Source organism: Dunckerocampus dactyliophorus, chromosome 6, assembly GCF_027744805.1.
Source record: "Dunckerocampus dactyliophorus isolate RoL2022-P2 chromosome 6, RoL_Ddac_1.1, whole genome shotgun sequence".
In the NCBI taxonomy this organism is placed as follows: Eukaryota; Metazoa; Chordata; class Actinopteri; order Syngnathiformes; family Syngnathidae; genus Dunckerocampus; species Dunckerocampus dactyliophorus.
Genome location: NC_072824.1, coordinates 29,463,253 through 29,486,148, shown reverse-complemented (window position 1 = coordinate 29,486,148; position 22,896 = coordinate 29,463,253). Strand labels below are relative to the sequence as shown.

The window sequence follows — 22,896 nt, the reverse complement described above, 5'->3', positions numbered from 1 at the left end:
CAGAGCAAGTAAAGGAAAACACTCCCATCATCTCCAGGGTACGCAGCAGCTGGGTTTGGAGATCGGACGCTCTCCCGTGTTTCTGTACGAGGACCACGAGGGTCAGCCCACCCCGGAACTGTACCCCACTTTTAGAAGGATCAACCTGGCTGACGGCAAGTAGGTAACAATCAGGCTTTTTCAACAGGAGCAAGACTCCTGAGCATGGAAGTCAGCTTTGCTTCCCACCAGGTGGCACCGAGTGGCCTACAGTGTCAAGGGTCAACGGGTCACTCTCTACCTGGATTGCGTCAAGCTGGAGACCCTGGAGCTGCTCAGAGGTCACGACCCCCACGTCAGCACCGACGGCGTCACCGTGTTTGGAACGCGTCTGCTGGACGAGGCCGTCTTTGAGGTTGGTTACATTCCGCGTATGCGCAGCCGTAGTCTACAGGAGTCTCATCAAGTCATGCTCCACCTTGGAGTCTTCTTCTCACTAAAATACAACACATATTGTTATATGTTATATAAGTTATATATGGTCAATACGTATGACTCTAACGACACAAGACTTTTGCATAGAACTTTTCCATTTTTGTTCTTTGTTTTGTGTGTGAAGGTCGGGGGGTTCTGCACCCACTACTGGCGGGAGGCTGGCAGTACAACACAAGTGACTTACAGTTACATAACCTCTGTTATTTACTTAAGATTTACTTTTAGAGCAAGCATTGCAAATCTGTTGATGGTCATTGAAATGCAAACAAAAGTATTACATTCACTAACTTTGCCGGACGACACAGTGGATTAAAAAAACAAAGGAAAAAGAAAACCAAAGTGACGTCTAAGGAAGCCCGTTTCCACTACTGGAAGGAAAAATAATAAGAGATAAGACTAATTATGAGATGAAATGTCGAAATTATGAGATAAAAAAGCATAATTATGAGATTAAAAATCAAAATTATGAGATAGAAAAGTCAGAATTCTGATGTAAAAAGTCAAAATTCTGAGCTAAAAAGTAATGAGATAAGAAAAGTCAGAATTATGAGCTAAATAGTCGTGAGATAAAGTCAGAATTATGGGATAAAAACTCATAATTATGAGAATAAATGTTAAAAATATGGGCTAAAAAGTCATAATTATGAGAATAAAAATAAAAATAAAAAGCCATAATTATTAGATTAAAAAGTCCAAATTCTGAGACAAAAAGTCATAATTATGAGAAAAAAAGTAGAATTTATGATAGGTAGACAGATGAAAGATGATTTAAAAAAAAAAGTCATAAATATGAGAACTCAAAATTATGAGATTAAAAGTCATGAGATAAGAAAGTCATTATGAGATAAATCTAAATTGAGATAAGACATAATTATGATGTAAAAAGTTGAAATTATGAGATAAATGTCAAAATTATGAGATAAAGTCATTATTATGTGATAAAAAGTCATAGTCATGAGATAAGACACTCATAATTATGAGATAAAAAGTCAATTATGAACTAAAAAATCGAAATTATGAGATAAAAACTCAGGAGGCAAGAAAGTCCTACTTAGGAGATAAAAAGTCAAAATTGGGATAAGACATAATTATGAGATAAAAAGTCAAAATCATGAGATTTGTTCACTTTGTGGGTGCTTCTGTCTTTGTGGTGTTTTTGTAGTCTTTATTATGAGATTAAAAAAGCGAAAATTATGAGATAAAAAGTCAAAATCATGAGATAAAATATCCAATTTAACTTAATTTTAGTAATTAATTAAATTAACATTTTTATCTTTCAACGGTGGAAATAGGAAGTCTGCTTGTTGCTGCGTGTTTGATTTATGGCGACAGATACCGCTCCATACAGCGCCCTCCTGTGATAGAGACTATGGACTGCGCCTCTTCTCAGCCTGAATGGTTTTATGTATTCATTTGTTGCATTACACTGGGCTGTTGAACAAGAACATGACCATCAAAAAATCTAATTAGCTAAAGTTTTAAAGACATGCGATGTTCTTTATCACATAGTAACATATAGGTAGTAACACACAACGTGACATTTCTCTATATACTTTATGTGCATACAGTCTTTATTGTCTATAGTGGGCATGTGGGTGTATCTTTAAAACATCATTTTACATTTTAAACATCATTTTTATACCCAGTGATCCAAAATTAGCCATGATTGACTACTTTCATATAGAAGCATTTTGGGTTTAGACCTGTGTTATTGATAAGAACAGTTTGGTATCCGGTTGACCTTCTTTGTGTTGCGTGTTGAAGTGGACAGCTTGCAGATTGTGTTGCCTTGGATTCATGTCCCGAGTTGAAAATACTGGAGCGAGAGTGAGAGCGAGCAAGGACTTGCACACACGACTTGTTTTTGAACTTCCAACTACTGATGTCTGGCGGTTGTGCGTGTGTTGCTGCGACACAGGGCGACATCCAGCAGCTGCTGTTGGCGGATGACCCCGATGCGGCCGAGACCTACTGCCAGGACTTCATCCCTGACTGCAACGCTGCGTTGCCTTACGACAGCATACTGATGGACGCCGACGCGGAGGTGAGTTGAACGCGGTGTCAGGTCTGAGGCCAAAGGAGCTAATCATCTCACACAGCGTGATGGCGTGAGGCGTCTCACAGGTGTTGGATGTCATAAATCCAAAGAGTCACTTTAAAAAAAAAAAAAAAAGAAGGAAAGAACACAGCCCGCCCGAAAATATTTCAGTGGCAGCTTTGACAAAAAGATTGACTATTTTTACACAGATGTTCACTCATACTAACCCATGGCGTCCACAATGAAACACGGGAAGATACTGTATGTACACCATAACCTTTATTAGAGAAATACTCGTTGACAGTAGCGGTACTAGCTTCAATGGCTCCCTTTGTTTTTGTTAGGTAGCATTTTCATGGCGAACCAGCATGTTGTAGAGGGTTGGGGCTTCCCAGCATGCCTTTTGCTTGTGAGTGAGCTAGTGGTTGGAGTTGATGACCCTCTCTTCTTTTGTGCAGTGCGCGAGTGTTTGCTAAGTTGCTATTAGCAAATTAAAAAGCACTTTCCTAAAGGTACTGTATGCAACTCACCCCAAAAATGTTTAACTAAAATATGAGAACACCACCGCCAGCAAGGGTTACGGTTAGCCAGGGTTTTACCGGTGTGCTTTAAAAAAACAGACTACACAAAAAAATGTTACAAAAAGTGGTTCTATTTTTTTACAATTATGAATTAAATTGCATAAATATTTGTATTGGACTAGAATAAAATAATTGTTTGGACACATAGATGTACACACACACACATCTCAGAGAGGCGATCAACAATTAGTAGTCATGTTGTCGTTATTATAAGCAATATATTCACATGATAGCTAACGCTAGTAGCTAAACTTTGCTAAATCGCTATTGTTAGCTGACAACCAACATAACTAGTGCACATGCGTGTGTGTGTTACACTCTCTAGTCCCTCTACGCCCTCTATGCCTTCTACTCCCTCTCCATCCTCTACTCCCTCTACTCTCTCTAAATGGTAAATGGTCTTTCACTTGTATAGCGCTTTCCCACCTCCAAGGCGCTCAAAGCACTTTGACACTGTTAGCACATTTACCTACTGATGACGCAGCATCGTCAGGAGCACCTGGGTGTTCAGTAACTTGCCCATGGATACTTCGACATGATTGTGGGAGGACGGAAGATTGAACCTGCAACCTCAGGTTGGGAGACGACCAACCTGACCAACCTCCCTCTACTCTCTACTCCTTCCACGCCCTCTCCGCTCTCTATGCCCTCTAGTTGCGCTACTCCCTCTGCACCCTCTACTCTCTCTATACCCTCTACTCGTTCTACGCCCTCTATTCACTCTACTCTCTGTACTCCCTCTACACTTTCTACTCCTTCTACGCCCTCTACTCCCACTACTTCCTCTGCTCTCTATAGTCCCGCCACGCCCTCTACTCCTGCTACGACCTCTACACCCTTTACTCCCTCTACTTTCTCCCTCCATTATTCTTTATTTACATAACATTGTACAGGCTACGGGATCACTGCAGGGGCATAAACAGACGACCGCCGCTAGCATAGCGAGCTAGTGAGCTAACTAGTCAGGCTCGCCGATGTATTTATTCTAAACTTAAGAAAGTGTTTCGAATGGAGTGAGGAAGAAGGGCAAAGAAGCCAGAAACCTACCACTTCCACACAGAATTAGAGGAGAACCTTTTTTCACCCAATCTCAGCCGTGGCATGTGGGGCTGGGTTCTGCTGGTTCAGCAGCCAGTCTCCATGCAGTGTGGAAGATAATGTCATCTAACGTCATGTCTCATAACATTACTGACGCCTCGTGACCACCATAACACACATAACTTGACTAGTAATAGGCCATAGGCGACCACACAACAGCCATCATTTATTCATTCATTGTTTTTTGAAAAAACGTGATATACTGTAGCGAGGGACAACTGTACATGGTTTCTCCAAGCCAGTCAGCAAAGAAAAATATTAGAAAAGTCATTTTTACTACTGTTTTCTATCAGTGACAATACTCCTTCCTGCGGCAACGTGAACATTTATCCACTGTAGGAAGAAGATGGGACTTACAGCGTTTTAAAACTGCATAAGGAAATACAGTGAAATATCAAATATTGATATACCACTCACTTCCATACAAAGAAAAAGAATGAAAAGTTGAACATTCCAAGTAAATGTATATCAATATAAAAAAATACATATCTTAGCGTATTATTTTTCTAAGAGTATTCTTTTTAATCTTTCACCATGTCTGTGTATCTTTTGCTCTTACTGTAAAAACACCCGAACCTATTTTTTTCAAAGTTGCACTTCCAAGGATTACACATACTCTTCCACTGGCTGCTGTGTGATTGACGAGCTGGCTCTCAGCTCAAAAGCGCTCCAGGATGCCTCCTCAGTTTATTGTTGTGTTCACGCCGGTGGGGGCGCCGCTGGGAGTTATGGGAAGGATAAAAGCAAGGAGGCCAAATGAAAGGAAGGATGGAAATGTACAGTAAGCCCTCACCACTTCACATTTTGAAGCTTGACTCTATCGTGGTTTTTCAAAAGTATGTTAATGAACAAATCATGCTGTTTTGTAGTTAAATGTGCCCTGTTATTTGGCAAAAATATGCATATGCCTGAATGAAGCATTTTCAAGCATAAAAATGGCTCGATGAAGTCAAATAAGGCATTCAGAAGACGCATTCAAAGAGGTTGTGATGATATGTAGTATTGTACACTGGTCACTAGGTGTCAGTAATGTTGGGTGAGACACACAATCACCAGACTTGATTGACGGAACAGTGAAGGATCTCACAACAGGCACAGTAATTCCTAACACGGGCTACTGTTGTGTCTGTAAGCCACACCAAGCTAAAACTCAACTCTGAACCCCCGATGTCCATTCCTAGCCATCCCCCCCTCAGCTCCCCAAGCACCGAAACACATTTACAGCAACACACATAAGCGCAAGTCTTAGTTATGTCTTATTTTCTGTTATTATGTGTACTGTGTTGTGTAATACAAGTGTAAAGGTGACTGTAGGGGTGTAGGGGCTGAATTCAGCATTTTCAAGTATAAAAATGGCTAAATAAAGTAAAATAGAAATATAAGAGCATTCAAAAGACACATTCAAAGAGGTTGTGATGATATGCAGTATTCTACACTGGTCACTCGGTGTCAGTAGTTACATTGATTAGACAATAGCCACCACAGGAAGTACTGTACAGAACAGGAAGTATAAAAAAGAACAAGAAACTCTCCTAACGTGCGAGTCTATATTACGTCTTATTTATGTCTAATATGTCTTATTTTCTCTCATTATGTCTACTATATTGGGTAATAGGAGTGTAAAGGAAACTATAGGGGTGTTATTTCATGTCTAGAGGGCTCTAATAAGGTTAAAAAGTGCATTTAGGAGGTGGCAAACAGGTTTTCTATGACTACCAAAATATATGGAATCCTACTTGGTGGAATTTCATTATTACAGTCGGGTCTGCAACCAGTTAACCACCATAAACAGGGGATTACTGGACGGTAGCGCAGATTGGACCTAAGTAAAATAATGACACAAATGACCTTACATTGTGAACTCTTGCTTCAAGCTCACCCGTTGTGTTTTTCCCAGGAGGAGCGAGCGCCAAAGAAACACGCGGTGGAGGAGCTGGTGGAGTACGACTTCAGCGACCTCTACGAGGATGTGCCCGTCTCCACGGTGACCGCCGGCCCCAATGTCACTGATTACGAGGTGAGGCGTCGTGTGACAACATTGCCTCCTTTAGTTTGCCCCTTGCCTCTCACTGTTGCCGTGCGTCGGAGCAGATTTTCGAGTACGAGGACTACGACAACTCGACGGATTACTACCAGGTGAACGAGTACGAGTACGAGGAAGAAGAAGTGGACGAGCGCTACAGGCCGGCAGAGAGGGAAGGAGGATACGGTGTGAACACGCAGGTATCAGCCATCAGTGGCCACTTTATTAGGTACTCAGTCTAATAAGATCCAATGGAAGAGTGCAACAATTCTGTCACCAATGTGACTCATGTGACACTGGTTGACTTCCAAAGTGTTCTAATTTCCAAACCATTTTCCTCACAAAAAATGACAGTAATACCTTGTTTATTGTGGTTAATTGGTTCCAGACTTGACCATGATACGTGAATCCCCGCGAAGTAAGTTTCCTTATTTATAAATTAAATATTTTGGTAGTTAGAGCATAGACAATCTGCTTACCACCTTCACAATATATTACATTAGCTGAAATATGCATATTTTTTGGCTAATAGGCTGTGGATTCATAGAAAACCTGTTTACCACCTTCAAAATACACTTTTTGACATGATTAGAGTCCTCTAGATATGAAATAACACCCCTATAGTCACCTTTACGCTCCTATTACCCAATATAGTAGCCATAATAAAAGAAAATAAGACGCATAAGACATAGAAAACCTGTTTACCACCTTCTAAAAATGCTTTTTCACATGATTAGAGCCCTCTAGGCATGAAATAACACCCTTATAGTCACCTTTACGCTCCTATTACCCAGTATAGTAGTCATAATAAGAGAAAATAAGACGCATAAGACATAGAAAACCTGTTTATCACCTTCTAAATACGCTTTTTAACATTATTAGAGCCCTTTGTAGATGAAATAACACCCCTATAGTCAACTTTACACTCCTATTACCCAATATAGTGGACATAATAAAACAAAATTAAGACATTGGGATAGTTACTTGTGCTTTCTTTTTGCTTCCCATTCTGTACAGTACTTCCTGCAGTGGTTATTGTCTCAACAATGTAACATTACTGACACCTAGTGACGATTATACAATAGTACATATCATCACAACGTCTTTGCATGCGTCTTCTGAATGCTGTATAATTGTATTTTACCGTATAACCGTATATAGTTTTTTTAATTGTTGGTTCCGACCTTCTAAATATGGGTTTTAAAATTATTAGAGCCCTCTAGTCATGAAATAACACCCCTCTAGTCACCTTTACACGCCTGTTACCCAATATCGTAAACATAATAAGAGAAAAGACATAATATACACGTTAGCATTGGGAGAGTTTGTTGTTGTTCTTTTTTTTTACTTTTTGTTGTGTGCAGTACTTCCTGTGGTGGCTATTGTCTCATCAATGTAACATTACCGATATCTAGTGACCAGTGTAGAATAGTACATATCATCATAATGTCTTCGGAAACACAAAATGACAAAAAAAAATCTGCAATAATGTTGGTTTTACATAAAAATTAAGAAGCACTTTTTGAATGCAACTCTTGCATTGGAGCTCATTAGAGTGTGTAGCTGTACCTAATGTTGCGGCCCACGTGGGATCCTCTGTAGAGACGATACTAAAGCAGAGCTTTCTGTACAAAATATCCACATGAAGCCTTTACTTGTCTTTCTATCAGTATGTACCAGAGAAAGGTGAAAAAGGAGAGCCGGCTTATTTGGGAGTGGTAAGAATGACACACACACACACACACACACTACTTTTTAAATTTAGATTTAACTGTAGTTTGTGCACAGCTGAAGGAAAGAGGGACTGGAACAAATTAGGATTTGACCAACTGTACTTGTTGACATTACATGACATCACTATCACATCACTACTATCAGGAGAACCAGAGTATAGAGGGGCGGGAGCCACCTGCTGTGGCCACAGAGGTCTCTGGCAAACCTTTTGCACTTTTCAAACACCACGGCGCTGGCGTTTCGTGTGGCTGATAAGGTTTTTTGTGTGCTCGTCCTTTCTCTTAAAGTGAATCTTTGTTTACAAGTGAGCTCAGGGGAAGTCACGACAGGCGTTTTTTTATCGATTATTGGATCTTTTTTATCCAGATTTATTGGTATGATGTCATAATTCTGTCCTATCGGCCCGATAATTACCGTTAAAGTAATGTAAGATGATCCACCAACAGATGGAATCGTTGTCACAGTGTGTTGCATGTGCATGACCTAAGCGTGATGCATTTAACTGTTCAACTTTTTTCCACAAATTAAAAGAAAAAGTAACAATGCTAAAAGTTCAAATAATGAGCAGTCAGTGGGGACTTGACCCATCAGATTTTTTTCTTGGCAGACACCGTGAGGGCCAATATTGTTTTTAAAAAATGATGCTAATAATAATTTGTCATACGTTGCTATTTACCCTGACTGGGATTTTAACCACAGTCCCCTGTGCCAAGTGCCAGTGCCGTTACCCACTACATGACCTCTTACATTGTACATATGTGTCAGGTAGTATATGTAAGTTTTTTATTGGCTGAAGTGCAACATTAATAGTTACAGGTTGTAGTTGAACAATGCCAGCGCACCGCTTTTCTCTTATCTGCTGTCTATTTATATCAGGGCTGTCCAGCTGTCCTTTCATATTTTCATATTTAGAATAATAAAATTACACATTTGTTTGTGTTTTTATGTGTTATTAGTGTCAACGTTTTTTAAGGTTTTTCGACTTAGATGGTGCCTTTTTGCTAGATTTTTCCACTTTTGCTGTTTTTTTGGTTTATTTTATTTCTGCAATGAGCCACATTCCACAGATGGCCCTTGGGATTGTGTCCAAGCTCAGCCTTCTTGTCGCTCTGCCCTCTGTCGCTCGTCAGGTGTGTGGTTGCATTGTGGAGGGGTTTATGCAGCGTTCAGACCTGTATTGCACAGTGGTACAGAGGTGGAGCTCTACTGCCGCTCGCTCATGCGGTGGATACTTTATTGACCGCTTGTATTTAATTACAGGATAAATGCATGAAGCAAGAAACACTTCCTGTCTTTTGCTTTTAATGCACACCCCTAAAAATTTGCTAAATATAGCGACCATGCCATTAAATTGTCAACACAAATCTCTTCTATGTATGAGGAGTAGTTACTCTGAGCCCCTCTCGGATGACACAGCTCCTCACCCTATCTCTTAGGGTGAGTCCAGCCACCCTACGGAGGAAACTCATTTCAGCCGCTTGTATCCATGATCTCGTTCTTTCGGTCATGACCCAAAGCTCATGACCATAGGTTAGGGTGGGAACATAGATTGACCGGTAAATTGAGAGCTTTGCCTTCCAGCTCAGCTCTCTCCTCACGACCACAGTCTGGTACAGCGACTGCATTACTGCAGACGCTGCGCCAATCCGCCTGTCGACCTCATGCGTCGACCTTCCCTCACTCGTGAACAAGACCCCGAGATACTTGAACTTTTCCACTTGGGGCAACACCTCACTCCCAACCCGGAGGGTGCAAACCACCCTTTTCCGACTGAGAACCATGGCCTCAGCTGTAAACTGCCCCAGTAAACTCTGTAGATTTTAAGGCCCCCAAACTGGACCCCCTCGACGCCTTGGCTGCACCTAGAAATTCTGTCCATGAAAACTATGAACAAAATTGGTGACAAAGGGAAGCCTTGGCGGAGGCCAGCGTGACTGGGAACAGGCTGGACTTACTGCTGGCAATGCAAACCAGGCTCCTGCTCCGGTTGTACAAGAACCGAATGGCACGTTGTATTGTGCCACCAATCCTGTACTCCCGGAGCACCCCCCACAGGACAACACGAGGGACACGTTCCAATGCCTTTTCCAAGTCTGCAAAGCACATGTAGCCCAGTTGGGCTAACTCCAATGTACCTCCAGTACCCTTGCAAGGTTGTAGAGCTGGTCCTTCTTAAAAAGGAGGACCACCACCCCGGTCTACCAATCCAGGGGAACTGTTCACGACTTCCATGCAATGTTGAAGTGACATGTCAGCCAAGACAGTCCCTCAACATCCAGAGCCTTGAGGAACTCAGGGCGAAAGTCATCCACCCCCGGAGCTTTGCCACTGAGGAGTTTTTTGACCTCAGATACCTCATCCACAGTGATGGACCTGTCCACTTTTGTGTCCTCAGACTCTGCTTCCTCTACGGAAGTTATGTCAGTGGGATTGAAAAGGGCCTCAAAGTATTCCTTCCACAGCCCGACTATGTCCTCAGTCGCGGTCAGGAGGCCCCCATCCCCACTGTAAACAGTGTGGACCGGGGACTGCTTCCACTTTCTGAGGCGTAGGATGGTTTGCCAGAACCTCTCCGAGGACAACCGAAAACCGTGCTCCATGGCCTCACCGAACTCCTCCCACATCCGAGTTTTTGCCACCACCGAAGCCGCGTGCCGCTTGGCTTGCCGGTACCTGTCAGCTACTTCAGGAGCCCCACAAGCCATCCATTCTCAATAGGACTTCTTCAGCTTGACAGCAGTCCTAACCTCTGGTGTCCACCATTGGGTTTGCCACCACGACTGGTACCGACCACCTTGCAGCCACAGTTCCGATCAGCTGATTCTGCAATGGAGGCACGGAATATGGCCCATTCTGACTCGAGATCCTCGTCCTCCCTCGGGATGCAGGTGAAGCTCTGCTGGAGGTGAGAGTTGAAGACTCAGTGAATGGGAAACTCTCCCAGACATTCCCAGCACACCCTCACTACACGTTTGGGTTTCCCAGGTCTGTCCGGCATTTCACCACTAGGGTTTTTAACAGTGGTACATCTGCGGGAAAAGCGGCCTATTTTCAAAGAATAGAAATAAAAAATATATTTTTGGACTAAAAATCTGCAAAATGCTGCATGGCAATTGTGTGGGAATCCACTGTACTTTTATTCTTCAATTTAAAAAAAAGCCTTAATGTGTCACTTGAAGGTTTATTTGTGTGTTTTTTTATTTTAGGGAACACAAATAGTGGGTCCACACGGGCCTCCGGGACCTCAGGTTGGTTTCTTTGTAGAACATCAAACCCGTTCCATCAGTGGTGATGAATAACATTACGGTGAATAACTTTGTATGTGCAGGGACCAGCGGGCCCTTCCGGAATGACGGGGCCAGTGGGACCTCGAGGAGACCTCGGGGAACTGGTCAGGATTGTCCTCTCTTTGTTGTCAACGTGCCGCTCTTGCACCCTAAATGTTCTTGTCTGTGTGGGCCTCTTAGGGCCCCCCAGGGCTGCCCGGCCTGAACGGCGCTGACGGCATACCAGGACCACCGGGGAACATCATGGTCTTACCGGTAACAGGAAATGACTTGAAAATGTGTTGTCATTGTCTTCCCAGACCATACAAAAGTTCCGGAAGTAAATCATGAGTGTTTGCGTAAAAAACTGTACATTTTAGATTTCATATGGTGGAAGCTCGTCTGCTTGCTGACTGATTTACCCCAGCTTTGCAAACAGGAAGAAAGTGTTTTCCAACTTCTTCGATTTCTTGAATACATCATTTAAAGAATGGTGCAGTTTCCAGTTCTGGCCACTACGGCGGAGTCTTGAGTCTTTTGTGTGTGTTCATTCGTGCAGTTTCGGTCAGGCGGGGATCAAAAATTGGGTGGTATCGTTTCGGCGCAGGAGGCTCAGGCTCAGGCCATCCTGCAGCAGACCAAGGTGCGAAAATACCTTATGCAAAACAAAATTCTGCACGCTAATTTACGTTACATAGTGAATTATCATCCGTTCTTTCTTACCTCTCGTCAAGTTGTCTATGAAGGGTCCTCCTGGTCCGCTGGGCCTCAGAGGACGACCTGGTCCACTGGTGAGTTGCTGCAATAAGACGCGAACATTCTACTCAACATGCGGCTAAAAGTACCCGTAATCTCTCCCAGGGCAGACCGGGTCCACCGGGCCTGAAGGGGAATAGCGGGGAAATGGGACCACCTGTAAGTAAGCCGGTTGTCACAGCAACACACTTTATTTGTAAATAATTTCAAATGATACGACTATAATAAATATATTGAAAAAGTGTTATTAATATATATATATATATATGCATTTATTACAAAAATAAATATAATAGTGTAAAATATATAATAAATAGAATAAAATAATGTAAATATTGTGTCCCCTCCACAGGGTTTGCCTGGAGTGACGGGTACTCCAGGACAGAACGGACGTCTCGGGAAAAGGGTGTGACCTTGACCTGACGATGATTTCGGCCCAATCCAAGACTGCAGCTAATGTTTGTGTGTGTGTGTGTGTGTTAGGGTCGAGCGGGGGCAGACGGCGGGCGTGGCGCTATCGGAGAGACGGGCGCTAAGGTGAGCAAGACTTGCATGGTGGTCACCACCCGTCAGGTTCTGGCTAAAACCGTCTTTTGTCTCAGGGGGACAGGGGATTCGACGGCTTGCCTGGTCTCCCCGGAAACCAAGGACATAAAGTAAGCTGGTGGACTTGCCCGTGGAGAAAGGGTACGCTGAGAACAACATTCAACTGAATGCCATCTTTGCAGGGCGAGAGGGGGAAACCGGGCCCGGTGGGTTCTGCAGGAGAGCTTGGAGAAAAGGTAGAAATTGTGGCATTTTTTGGTGGGAAAATGTGGGGATTTTTTTTGCCCTCTTTTTTTTTTTTTTTACCTTGTTGTTGTTTGCAGGGTTCTGAGGGGCCACCCGGACCGAGAGGACAACCAGGCGATGCTGTGAGTGTTCTGCTAGTGTGGTATGTTTGTATCTGTGTTAATCCTAGTGAAAATCCTAAACAGCCAAGATGGCTTGAAGAGGGGGTGTCGCTCCGCTGGCAAGTGAACACCACATAAAGCCGAGCACATATACTAAAGCCAGCAGACAGCTTTTTTGCTTGGCAAATAGCTTTAGTCATGTGTCACAAAGTATCCGGATGATGGATGGATTTTCTACTCTGCGGCCTTTGGGATCCATGACAAAAATGCAAACTGTACCAAAAAGGTGAACCTGAATTTTATTTTCAGTTGAACTACTATGGAACCCTCTTTCCGCCACTGAAAGAAAAAAAATATATTTATTTGTTCTCATAATATTACAAGTTTATTCTCGTAAAATTGCGACTTTTTTTCTCATTACAGTATGATTTTTTTTTTCCTCTTAATATTTTGACTTTATTGTCTTTCAGCAGTTTTTTCCCATTTCTGTTTTTTTTGTTCAATTTTCCAAGTATTCCAGCTTTCCTGTTGTAAATCGTCTTTTCTTTTTTTTTTCTTTTTTTTTTGCCCCTGTCCTGTCCAACCTTTAAAGCAGATAGAATTGTAGATCTAAATGCCCTCAAGTGCTCAACAGATTTACTCTGCCAGGGAGAAGTGTATTATATACTTCCCCTGTTATACAGAATTTATTTGACTGAGATGCTTGTTATTAAGCAAATTTGGAGTGACCTGACCGGAGCATGAGGGGACAGAGAAGAAGAGAAAAGAAAACAGGAGGGGTTGGGGGGATAAGAGGGGGACAAAAAAAAAGATAAAGGCAAGGACAACAGCAGCAACAACAATTGTGACAACAAGAACAGAACAGCAGAAACATACAGGACTACATCAGCAAATAAATGTCTGTGACGACTATAAAGACCCTGACGGAAAGGACAAAATAATATCAGCAACCACAATGACAATGCTGCATTGAAACAGTCATACATAATAGTAGTCATGAAATGATGAACCATGATAGTGATCACAATGACAATACTGCATTGAAACAGTCACACATAATTGTAGTAATGAAATGATTATCTATGATAGTGAACAGAATGACAATAACTGTAATGCATATCATTGTAAAAAAAATAATCATACTGCTGAAATCACCTTTGTCTTTTCTTACTATTATGACTTTAATCCCATAATATTTTAACTTTATTTCCATAATATTATAACTTTTTTTCCCCAGCCTAATTTTCCAAAAATGACAACTTTATTTTGATTTGTTTGTTTCTCATAATATTACGACTTTGAAAAAAACTACTTATTTTTTATTTCATATTATAACTTTGTGCTACTAAAATTACATTATTTTTCATAAAATTGCAGCCTTTTTTCTCTTTAGATTACGACTTTTTTCTCATAATAGTTGGACTTTATTCCCATTATATTATAACTTTTTCTGCAACCTACTTTTCCAAAAAATGTGTTTGTTTGTGAAATGATTACAACATAAAAAAAATAATATATTTTTTCTTTAATATTTCAACTCTATGCTACTAAAATTACATTATTTTTCCTCGTAATATTACAAGTTTATTATTGTAAAATTGCAACTTTTTTTCTTGTAAGAGTAAAAAAAATGTCTCTTAATATTTTTACTTTAGTCTCAGCAGGTTTTTCCCATTTCTGTTTTTTATTTATTTTCCGAGTATTCCAACTAATAAAAGTACTTTTATGTTTTGTGATTTTTAGGATTGACATACAATTATTTGAATGTTTTATGTATGTTTTTATGTTTTAAGTGTCTTCACCAAGTTTGAATCAACGCTGAATATAAAAAAAATGATGTGTGTTGCAGGGTCCAAGGGGTTTGAATGGCCCCAGAGGTCGTCCCGGGCCCCCAGGACAGGCAGTGGGTTTTCTACTACAGTAAACACACACAGACACACACCCTTTTAAATTCTCATGTCCTAGTTTACCTTTGCAGGGCATTCGGGGAGTGGATGGGGTTCAGGGTTCAAAGGGAAACATTGTGAGTATTTTGAAGGCAGCTGGAAGACAAACCCGATATCCAGATGTTGTCATGTCGTGTTTATTTATTGTTGTTCTGTTTTCTTGTGTGTGTCAGGGGTCCCAGGGAGACATCGGAGCGCCTGGGCAGCAAGGCAACCCTGGAATTCAGGTACAAACATGGGCCACACACACACACACACACACACACCTCAAGTCAGACTGAAAAGACTAAAAAGTTCCACAATCTCCCTCAGGGCTTTCCTGGTCCTCAGGGGTTAGTCGGGATGCCTGGAGACAAGGTACGAGAGACGACGAGAGGATTCGGTAGCAGGGGTTAACTGGTCTTTCCTATCATAGGGACCACAAGGGAAGAAAGGGATGCAGGGCTTAGCTGGAAACGACGGGCCTCCAGTAAGCACACACATCTTTGCAACAGGGAAGAGTCTATTTTTCTCATGTTTCTACCCTAGCAGTCCACTCTGTCACACCACAAGGAAGAGGAAGGCCACATGGTATACAAAGTATCCCCTCTAGCCCCGCCCCTTTAGGAGGTTGCCAAAAAGCAGTCACAACTTGGTGAAATGAGACTTTATTGATGCAAGGAAGAAAATCCCTTCACCTTTCCCCACTGAAATAACAATATGAGCATGTCCTCATGTCAACAGGGCCATCCAGGAAGGGAAGGTAGTCCAGGGGAGAAAGGTCTGCCGGTAAGATGAGCGTCGTCGTCTGTCCTTGAACATGAAATTGATGGAGGAGTGAGACATCTACATTTTGCCCCATCTCTGTTGAGAGTCCATTAACCCCTCTATTCAATTAACCGGCAACCGTACCTATTGATTTGTCCTAATCAAATATCACAACATTACTATGAGCACATCACTACTATCAGGAGAACCAGAGTATAGAGCAGGAGGACCCACCTGGCGTGGCCCAGCAAGGTGCACTATATTCGGGCACATGCTCCGAGCAGCTGGTGTGACGCCACGTAAGTCTCTGGCAAACCTTTTGCACCTTTCAAACGCCGTGGCACTGGCATTTCAGGTGGCCGATAAGGTTTTTTGTGCGCTCGATGGGTTTTTTCTCCCATCATCGCAGAGCATTTGGTACAACATCATTCCTCTTAAAGTGAATGTTTGTTCATGATTGAGCTCAGGGGAAGTTCTGACAGGCCGTTAACATCGCAGGCAGCAGAAAAAAGGAGTGCTTGATTTGCTCACCCGCACAGTACGGATAATCTCCATTGGTTATGGGAGCCATTATTAATGTTATTGGATTTATCGGTATGTCATAATGCCGTCATATTGGCCTGATGATTGTCATGCACCCCTAGTTTGAATGATTTACCGAATGTGTGTGTTTGCTTATAGGGTCCCGTGGGGGTGCAGGGGCCTGTTGGATACCCCGGACAGCGAGGAGTTAAGGTTGGAAACGCGCTGTTTTTTTTAAATTTATTTATAAAATAGTGGCCTTGCTGGGTTTTCATTGCTCCCAAAATATTTGTTAATGTGTAATGTTTTTCCCACTGGCAGCAGGCACTTTTTTAAACGCACTTGAATTTTGAGATACTGTATGTAAACCAAAAAATAAAAATTGGAAATTTTTTGTACATTTTCAGTCATCCACTGACCACTATTTGTGTTCAGTTTTTAACCTTTTTTTAATTTATTGATTTTGTTCTCCTTTGTGTGTTGGAAAGCATGAAAAGCAAAAAAAAAATCCACGCACCGCCCGGCAGGTCAGGTGACCAGAGGTCCTAGTTTCCCAGGACATTTTCTGTTTTTACATCCCGTCTTTTTTTTGGTTTCAGAAAGTGATGAAAAGCCCTGTTTGTTGTTGTTTTTCAAAGTAACGATACAGATATACGGCCATCTCTCATTTATGGCGGTTCATTGATTCCAGACCCGACGGCAATAAGTGAATTGCCGCGAGGTAGGATTCGATATTAATAAATGGAATATTTTCATAGTTGGAGCATAGTTTCTAAATATGGGTTTTAACATTATTAGATCCCCATAGACATGAAGCAACACCCCTAGAGCCACTTTTGTACTCTATTATTCTTTGTTTACAACACATTACGCAGGCTACGGGATCGCTGTAAGGACATAACAGACGGTCGCCGCTAACATAACAAGGTAGCGAGCTAACTAGTTAGTCTCTCCAATTTACTCATTCTAAACTTAAGGAAGTCTTTTAAACAGACTGGAGAAGAAGGACAAAGAAGCCAAAAACCTACCACTTCCACACAGAATAAGAGGAGAACCTTTTTTTTGGCATGTCTGCCTCAGCCGTGGCATGTCGGCTGGGGTCTGCTAGCTCAGTAGCCATTCTCCATGCCGTGTGAAAGTAATGTAATCTAACGTCATGTCTTATAACATTAATGATAGCTAGTGACCACAGAGAGACCCCTTAGATTGGTCGCCAGCCAGTTGTGGGGCACATATAGAAAAACAGTCATTAACACTCACATCCATACCGATGTTATTTGACATTGTTGTTTGTCAAAAATTAAAAAGTGAAAGGAAAATTGCGCTTTTTAGGAATTTTCCCGTCATCCACAATCCTTGTGAGACACGAACACGTCTTTCTCTTTTCTGTGCGTTATAAAGAAATAAAAACAGATAAAAAGAGGCAGCAAATTAATGCACAAAATGGGACGCACCTATTCCGCCTATAAAGCCTTCTAAAAAACCTCCAACAATTGTGTTTACAAATTACCTGCCTTTATTCGCTGTTTTTATATCTTTAGAACACACAGAAAAGAGGATTGTGGATTATGGATGATGGGCAAAATTCCCCCAAAAAGTGCACTTTTCCTTTAAAAAACAAGATAACATGCAATCCATGTCAATTCATTGCAATAAAGCAATTAAAAAAAAATAAAAGGTTTTTGCCAATGAAAATATGGTCACTCTACCGGTGGGATACATGTTAGCCGTCTTCAAGCGTGCATGTCTGGTTTTAAAATGTTTATTGGGATTAAATTTGCAGCCTCATTAACAGTTGATAAGGTTGTCACGTCTTCTTTGTTCCTTTCTGTGGGACAGGGAGCAGATGGAGTCCGGGGACTAAAGGGCAGCAAAGGTGAGAAGGTGAGCTATCTTCAGCGCGTGCACGTGACACATCCAATCCACTGCCATCTGGGCTGGATGGCATTGTTGCTAACATTCCGGGAGCTTTATTTTGATTTGTTTGTTTCTCATAATATTGGGACATAAAACACCCCATAGGTTTTCTTTAGTATTTCAATTCTATGCTACTAAAATTACATTATTTTCACTCATAATGTTACAAGTTTATTCTCGTAAAATTGCCACTTTTTTCTCATTAGAATGCAACCATGTTTTCTTCATATTTTGACTTTATTCTCTTAAAATTACAGCTTTTTTTGCCATTTTAAAAAATGTTTTTGAACTATTTCAATTTTTTTCTTGTACATTTTGTTATCGTAATATTATGACTTTATTCTCATAAATTATAATTAGAATTTTGTCTGCAACCTTATTTTCCAAAACGTACAACTTTATTTCTTGTTTTGTTTGTTTTTCATAATATTACAGCTTTTTAGAAATAATGTATTTTTTCTTTAATACTTCAACCCTATGCTACTAAAATGCTATGTTCTCCTAAAATTACGACTTTTTTTTGTTAAATTACAAAATTTTTGCTTTAATATTTTCCATTTATTGGTCTGGATGGCATCGCTGCTAACATTCCATCCGACTGCAGGGAGAGGATGGTTTCCCCGGCGCCAAGGGGGAAATGGGAGGTAAAGGCGACGTGGGAGACAACGGTGCCACGGGAGGGCGTGGTGAAGACGGACCCGAGGGACCCAAAGGACAAATGGGGCCTCAAGGAGAAGCGGGCCCTGTGGGTACTCCCGGAGAGAAGGTAAAGAGTGGAGGGCTAAGAAAGTGACAGGAAAAAGAAGTGTTGGATAACTATTGCTGTTTTTCAGGGGAAACTGGGAGTGCCTGGACTACCGGGATATCCTGGACGACTGGGACCGAAAGTAAAATAGATTTGATGGCTGCACCGCAGAAATATTTAGCATTATATTTAGCATTTGTTGTTAACGGGAGTTAATGAGAGGTCCTGTTTCAGGGTTCTGATGGCTTCCCTGGGCCACTGGGAGCCCCTGGAGAGAAAGGAAAAAAAGTGAGTCCAAAACACAAACTTGATTTGAGTCTAGAAGACGTTTCCCGCTATTTCATCCTATGTGTCCTTCCTTACCCAGGGTCCTTTAGGACAAGCAGGGAGCGCGGGCCCGAGAGGTCCAAACGTGAGTGCTTCGCCCATTTTAATCAGTCGTATTGGGATTATACAGTAAATGCACATTCAAACTGTCCTTTCAGGGTGCACGAGGGGGCAGAGGGGCCCGGGGACCTACGGGGAAATCTGGTGAAAAGGTCAACTGACCCACCTTAAGTGCTTTTTCAACTATAACTTCACTAACGTATTCTTTTTTTGTCCACATTTTGTCAGGGTGCTGCTGGACACGATGGACCCCCAGGGTCGCCAGGCGACAGGGTAAGCGTGAATTGATTGACTGCTTGGCGTATTGATTGATTGATTGATTGATTGAAATATGCTGTGAAGGGACCACAAGGGCCGTTAGGCAGGAGTGGAGAGCCTGGACCCAAAGGCGCGACCGTGAGTTCCCATTTTGTGTGACTTGGTTCATAGAAACGTAATCACTTGGGCCGTTTTTCAACCTGACCTGTGCAGGGTCCAGGCGGGAAAGACGGCCTTCCAGGACACCCGGGTCAGAGAGGAGAGGCGGTAAGTAGGGACAGATGATACCAGACGTCCAAAGCCCTTTAGCGGAAGTGATAACTAGGAAATTATGTGCTCCATGGACTGTGGCCACAGCAGGATGCTCACCATCTTGTTTTTGACTGAAGGGATTCCAAGGGAAGACGGGACCCCCGGGACCCTCAGGAGTGGTGGGGCCTCAGGTGAATGCAAAAACTCAGTCAGCTTTGCAGCATAGCGCCTTTGTGGTGTTGTTTATTTGTTTGTTTGTTTGCTTTTGAGTGAATCCGTCTTTGTGTGTTCCAGGGTAAATCAGGTGAACCCGGCCCCACAGGGGACCGAGGCCACCCGGGGGCACCAGGCGTCCCCGGCGAGCATGGTTTGCCTGGATCAGCTGGCAAGGAAGGTGGAAAGGTGGGTTCTAAAATCTACTCACACGGATCGTCATCACAATGACCATCATCACTAAGTGGTCTTATAAGGTCTCATTGGTCCTCAGGGTGATCCAGGTTCACCCGGAACATCTGGTAAGAACGGTCCCCCAGGCCTGAAAGGCTTCAGGGGGAGCAGAGGAGCTCCTGGAGTCATGGTAACCTCACTAATGCACACAGCAATCACTAAATTACGAAATGACTTGAGCTGTGTTCTACATCATGGTTGTGTTTGATGTGTCACAGGGGCCTCCTGGTCTGAAAGGAGGTTCAGGACCTTCTGGAGCCCCAGGTGCCATTGTGAGTTCCATAATTCCCTCCTAATGAATACAGACCAGCAAACACAATAGATTACCAAGACTTCCTGTTTGTAGGGGCCAACTGGTGAGAGAGGTCCTCCTGGGCCAGCTGGTGCCATCGGACAGCCGGGACGCTCCGGAGCCGTTGGAGGACCAGGACCCATGGGAGAGAAGGGCGAGCCGGTAATGAAGACAAACTCTTTGTTTGTTGGAATACAGCCTTGTTGTTACCAACGCGCATGCGCTTGCATGCATTGGTGTGACGTGTGTGTGTCTTTGTGTGTGTTCCAGGGGGACAAGGGTCCGATTGGACCTTCAGGCCAGGATGGAGAACAGGGACCAGCAGGCATGCTTGGAGGTACAGGCCCTCCAGGACCAGCAGGAGACGACGGAGATAAGGTCATATGTCTGATTGCTTGTAGCAGACACGCATGGAAGGATTGTGGACGCGTGTGTGCACATCCTGTATTAATAGCATCATAACAAAGTGTGTGCGTGTGTGTGTGTGTGTGTTTGTGTGTACACATTGTGTTAATAGCATAATAACAAAGTATGTGTGTATGTGTCTACACACTGTATTAATAACAAAATGTGTGTGTGTTTACACTGTATTTATAACATCATAACAAAGTGCGTGTACTTGTGTGTGTCCACAGGGCGAGCAAGGAGGATCGGGTCAGAAAGGCAATAAAGGAGACAAAGGGGAATCTGTGAGTGTGCATGTTGAAATGAAATGTTGAGATGAGGTGATGAGATGAGATGTTGAATGAGATGAGATGTTGAGATGAGATGAAATGAGAAGAGATAATGACCTGTGATGTTGAGATGAGATGTTGACAAGTATCCTACAGTAAAGAAGAAAAGATCATGTGTGTTTCCCCCCATAGGGTCCCCCAGGTCCCACTGGCACTCAGGGGCCCATTGGACAGCCGGGACTTCCTGTGAGTCAGCTTGTTTATGTTGCTTGTTTTTCTCTTCTTCTTCTTCTTCTTCTTCACGTGTACCAGGCAGCAAGTAGCACATCATGCACTGTCTTCAGTGAAGAACAATGTCTTTGTTGAGAAACTACAAAGTGGGCTTCACAGTTAATTGTGGCTGCACAGGAAAAAGAAAAGAGCTGAGTGTGCTATGTGAAGCCAAACTTCCTTTTAATGAGGGTAAAAGAAGGATAACATGCGGTCTGCATCCATAAATAAACCAGGCGGTGTGTGTGTGTTTGTGTGTGCGTTTGAGGGTGTGGATGGAGTGGTCGGACCCCGGGGCCAGCAGGGCATGTACGGCCCCAAAGGAGACGAAGGACTCCGCGGTTTCAAGGGTTTGAGAGGACCGATAGGTTTACAGGTGAGACGTGAAGAAAGCAGTCATGTAAGATGAGGCCCCCTAATCCTTGATGTGTCTTTCATTTCAAGGGCATGCCCGGCCTCCCGGGGGAAAAGGGCGAGAGCGGACATGTTGGACTGATGGTGAGCTGGCATCCATCCTCTATCATTTTGCACATCAGCTGAAGGTGTCTGGTTACAGGGTCCACCTGGGCAGCAAGGGCCCACTGGTGCTCAAGGGCCAATTGGGGGACAGGTACGTCCTGCAGTACGTGGCAGTGTTTATTCAAGCCGCTGCTCTGCATTCTGAGGCCTTTTGTGTCACACAGGGGCCGACGGGTCGACCGGGCATGGTGGGCCAGCCGGGTGTTGTTGGAGAAAAGGTAACAAGGGGTCATCTTCCACACCAAACTCCTCCAAGCACGCCTTTATGGACCTTTCTTTTGGGTCTTCTCCAAAGTGCTCCCAGAAAGTTGGAAGCATACGATTGTCAAAGGACCGTAGACGAAGGACTCTAGTCCCAGCTGTCATTCATTCATGAAGAGTCTTTATTTCATCTCCTAGGGGGAGGACGGTGAGGCAGGCGATCCCGGTCCAGTCGGTCTTTCGGGAAAGATGGTGAGTTTGCACCCAATCAGTCAAAACACGGCTCCCGACTTACTTGATGCAACCTTTTTCTTTTTGCTGCTTCAGGGAGAGATGGGTGACCAAGGGGAGAAGGGAGACACCGGTCTTCCAGGAGCAGCTGGTCCTCCAGGTGCCCGGGGCACCCCAGGGGAGGACGGCGCCAAGGGCAATGCTGTAAACTCTGCCAGAAACCATCATGTTTTAAAAACGTAGTCACAGTGCCATCTTATAGTAACTGGGTCTTGCCACAGGGCCCCATTGGCATCACTGGGGACATTGGACAACAAGGAGAAACTGGACCCAATGTGAGTCTACCCCCTCTTTTACTTCCTACTAACCATTGACTGGCATCCTCAGAATAACTAACAACCTTACGAGGATGCACACATTCACATTTTTCCACATCTGGTCCAATCCCGATGCAGCATCTACAGACACAAAAATGATGAGGAGTTGGCCAATCAACAATCGCTTTATTGAGCAAAACAGGTTACTGTCAATAGACTATCAGCAAATGCAGCTAGAAGAATATCAGCAGCTATCAGAAGCTGTCAGCCTGACACCTTCATGGCTTCACAGACAGTCGGACAACACA

The 22,896-nt window shown here is 43.1% G+C and overlaps 1 protein-coding gene across 4 annotated transcripts in view; it reads left to right on the top strand.

The window, feature by feature from the left end:
• The window catches only part of LOC129182751 (collagen alpha-1(XI) chain-like), a 52,227-nt gene that overhangs the window by 23,227 nt on the left and 6,104 nt on the right, over positions 1–22,896 (top strand). For all 4 annotated transcript variants that reach the window (XM_054779219.1, XM_054779218.1, XM_054779220.1 and 1 more), the window contains 48 exons: positions 38–159; positions 232–394; positions 2,393–2,518; positions 6,089–6,208; positions 6,283–6,414; positions 7,885–7,932; positions 11,155–11,196; positions 11,277–11,339; positions 11,416–11,490; positions 11,774–11,857; positions 11,949–12,005; positions 12,076–12,129; positions 12,323–12,376; positions 12,454–12,507; positions 12,573–12,626; positions 12,699–12,752; positions 12,840–12,884; positions 14,713–14,766; positions 14,842–14,886; positions 14,983–15,036; positions 15,122–15,166; positions 15,225–15,278; positions 15,533–15,577; positions 16,238–16,291; positions 17,918–17,962; positions 18,600–18,761; positions 18,829–18,882; positions 18,975–19,028; positions 19,108–19,152; positions 19,226–19,279; positions 19,356–19,400; positions 19,470–19,523; positions 19,599–19,652; positions 19,775–19,828; positions 19,932–20,039; positions 20,125–20,214; positions 20,303–20,356; positions 20,431–20,538; positions 20,647–20,754; positions 21,012–21,065; positions 21,243–21,296; positions 21,589–21,696; positions 21,765–21,818; positions 21,877–21,930; positions 22,004–22,057; positions 22,239–22,292; positions 22,368–22,475; positions 22,553–22,606. In XM_054779219.1, coding sequence (XP_054635194.1) covers positions 38–159; positions 232–394; positions 2,393–2,518; positions 6,089–6,208; positions 6,283–6,414; positions 7,885–7,932; positions 11,155–11,196; positions 11,277–11,339; positions 11,416–11,490; positions 11,774–11,857; positions 11,949–12,005; positions 12,076–12,129; positions 12,323–12,376; positions 12,454–12,507; positions 12,573–12,626; positions 12,699–12,752; positions 12,840–12,884; positions 14,713–14,766; positions 14,842–14,886; positions 14,983–15,036; positions 15,122–15,166; positions 15,225–15,278; positions 15,533–15,577; positions 16,238–16,291; positions 17,918–17,962; positions 18,600–18,761; positions 18,829–18,882; positions 18,975–19,028; positions 19,108–19,152; positions 19,226–19,279; positions 19,356–19,400; positions 19,470–19,523; positions 19,599–19,652; positions 19,775–19,828; positions 19,932–20,039; positions 20,125–20,214; positions 20,303–20,356; positions 20,431–20,538; positions 20,647–20,754; positions 21,012–21,065; positions 21,243–21,296; positions 21,589–21,696; positions 21,765–21,818; positions 21,877–21,930; positions 22,004–22,057; positions 22,239–22,292; positions 22,368–22,475; positions 22,553–22,606 — 3,381 coding nt within the window. The remainder of the gene's footprint in view (positions 1–37; positions 160–231; positions 395–2,392; positions 2,519–6,088; positions 6,209–6,282; positions 6,415–7,884; positions 7,933–11,154; positions 11,197–11,276; positions 11,340–11,415; positions 11,491–11,773; positions 11,858–11,948; positions 12,006–12,075; positions 12,130–12,322; positions 12,377–12,453; positions 12,508–12,572; positions 12,627–12,698; positions 12,753–12,839; positions 12,885–14,712; positions 14,767–14,841; positions 14,887–14,982; positions 15,037–15,121; positions 15,167–15,224; positions 15,279–15,532; positions 15,578–16,237; positions 16,292–17,917; positions 17,963–18,599; positions 18,762–18,828; positions 18,883–18,974; positions 19,029–19,107; positions 19,153–19,225; positions 19,280–19,355; positions 19,401–19,469; positions 19,524–19,598; positions 19,653–19,774; positions 19,829–19,931; positions 20,040–20,124; positions 20,215–20,302; positions 20,357–20,430; positions 20,539–20,646; positions 20,755–21,011; positions 21,066–21,242; positions 21,297–21,588; positions 21,697–21,764; positions 21,819–21,876; positions 21,931–22,003; positions 22,058–22,238; positions 22,293–22,367; positions 22,476–22,552; positions 22,607–22,896) is intronic.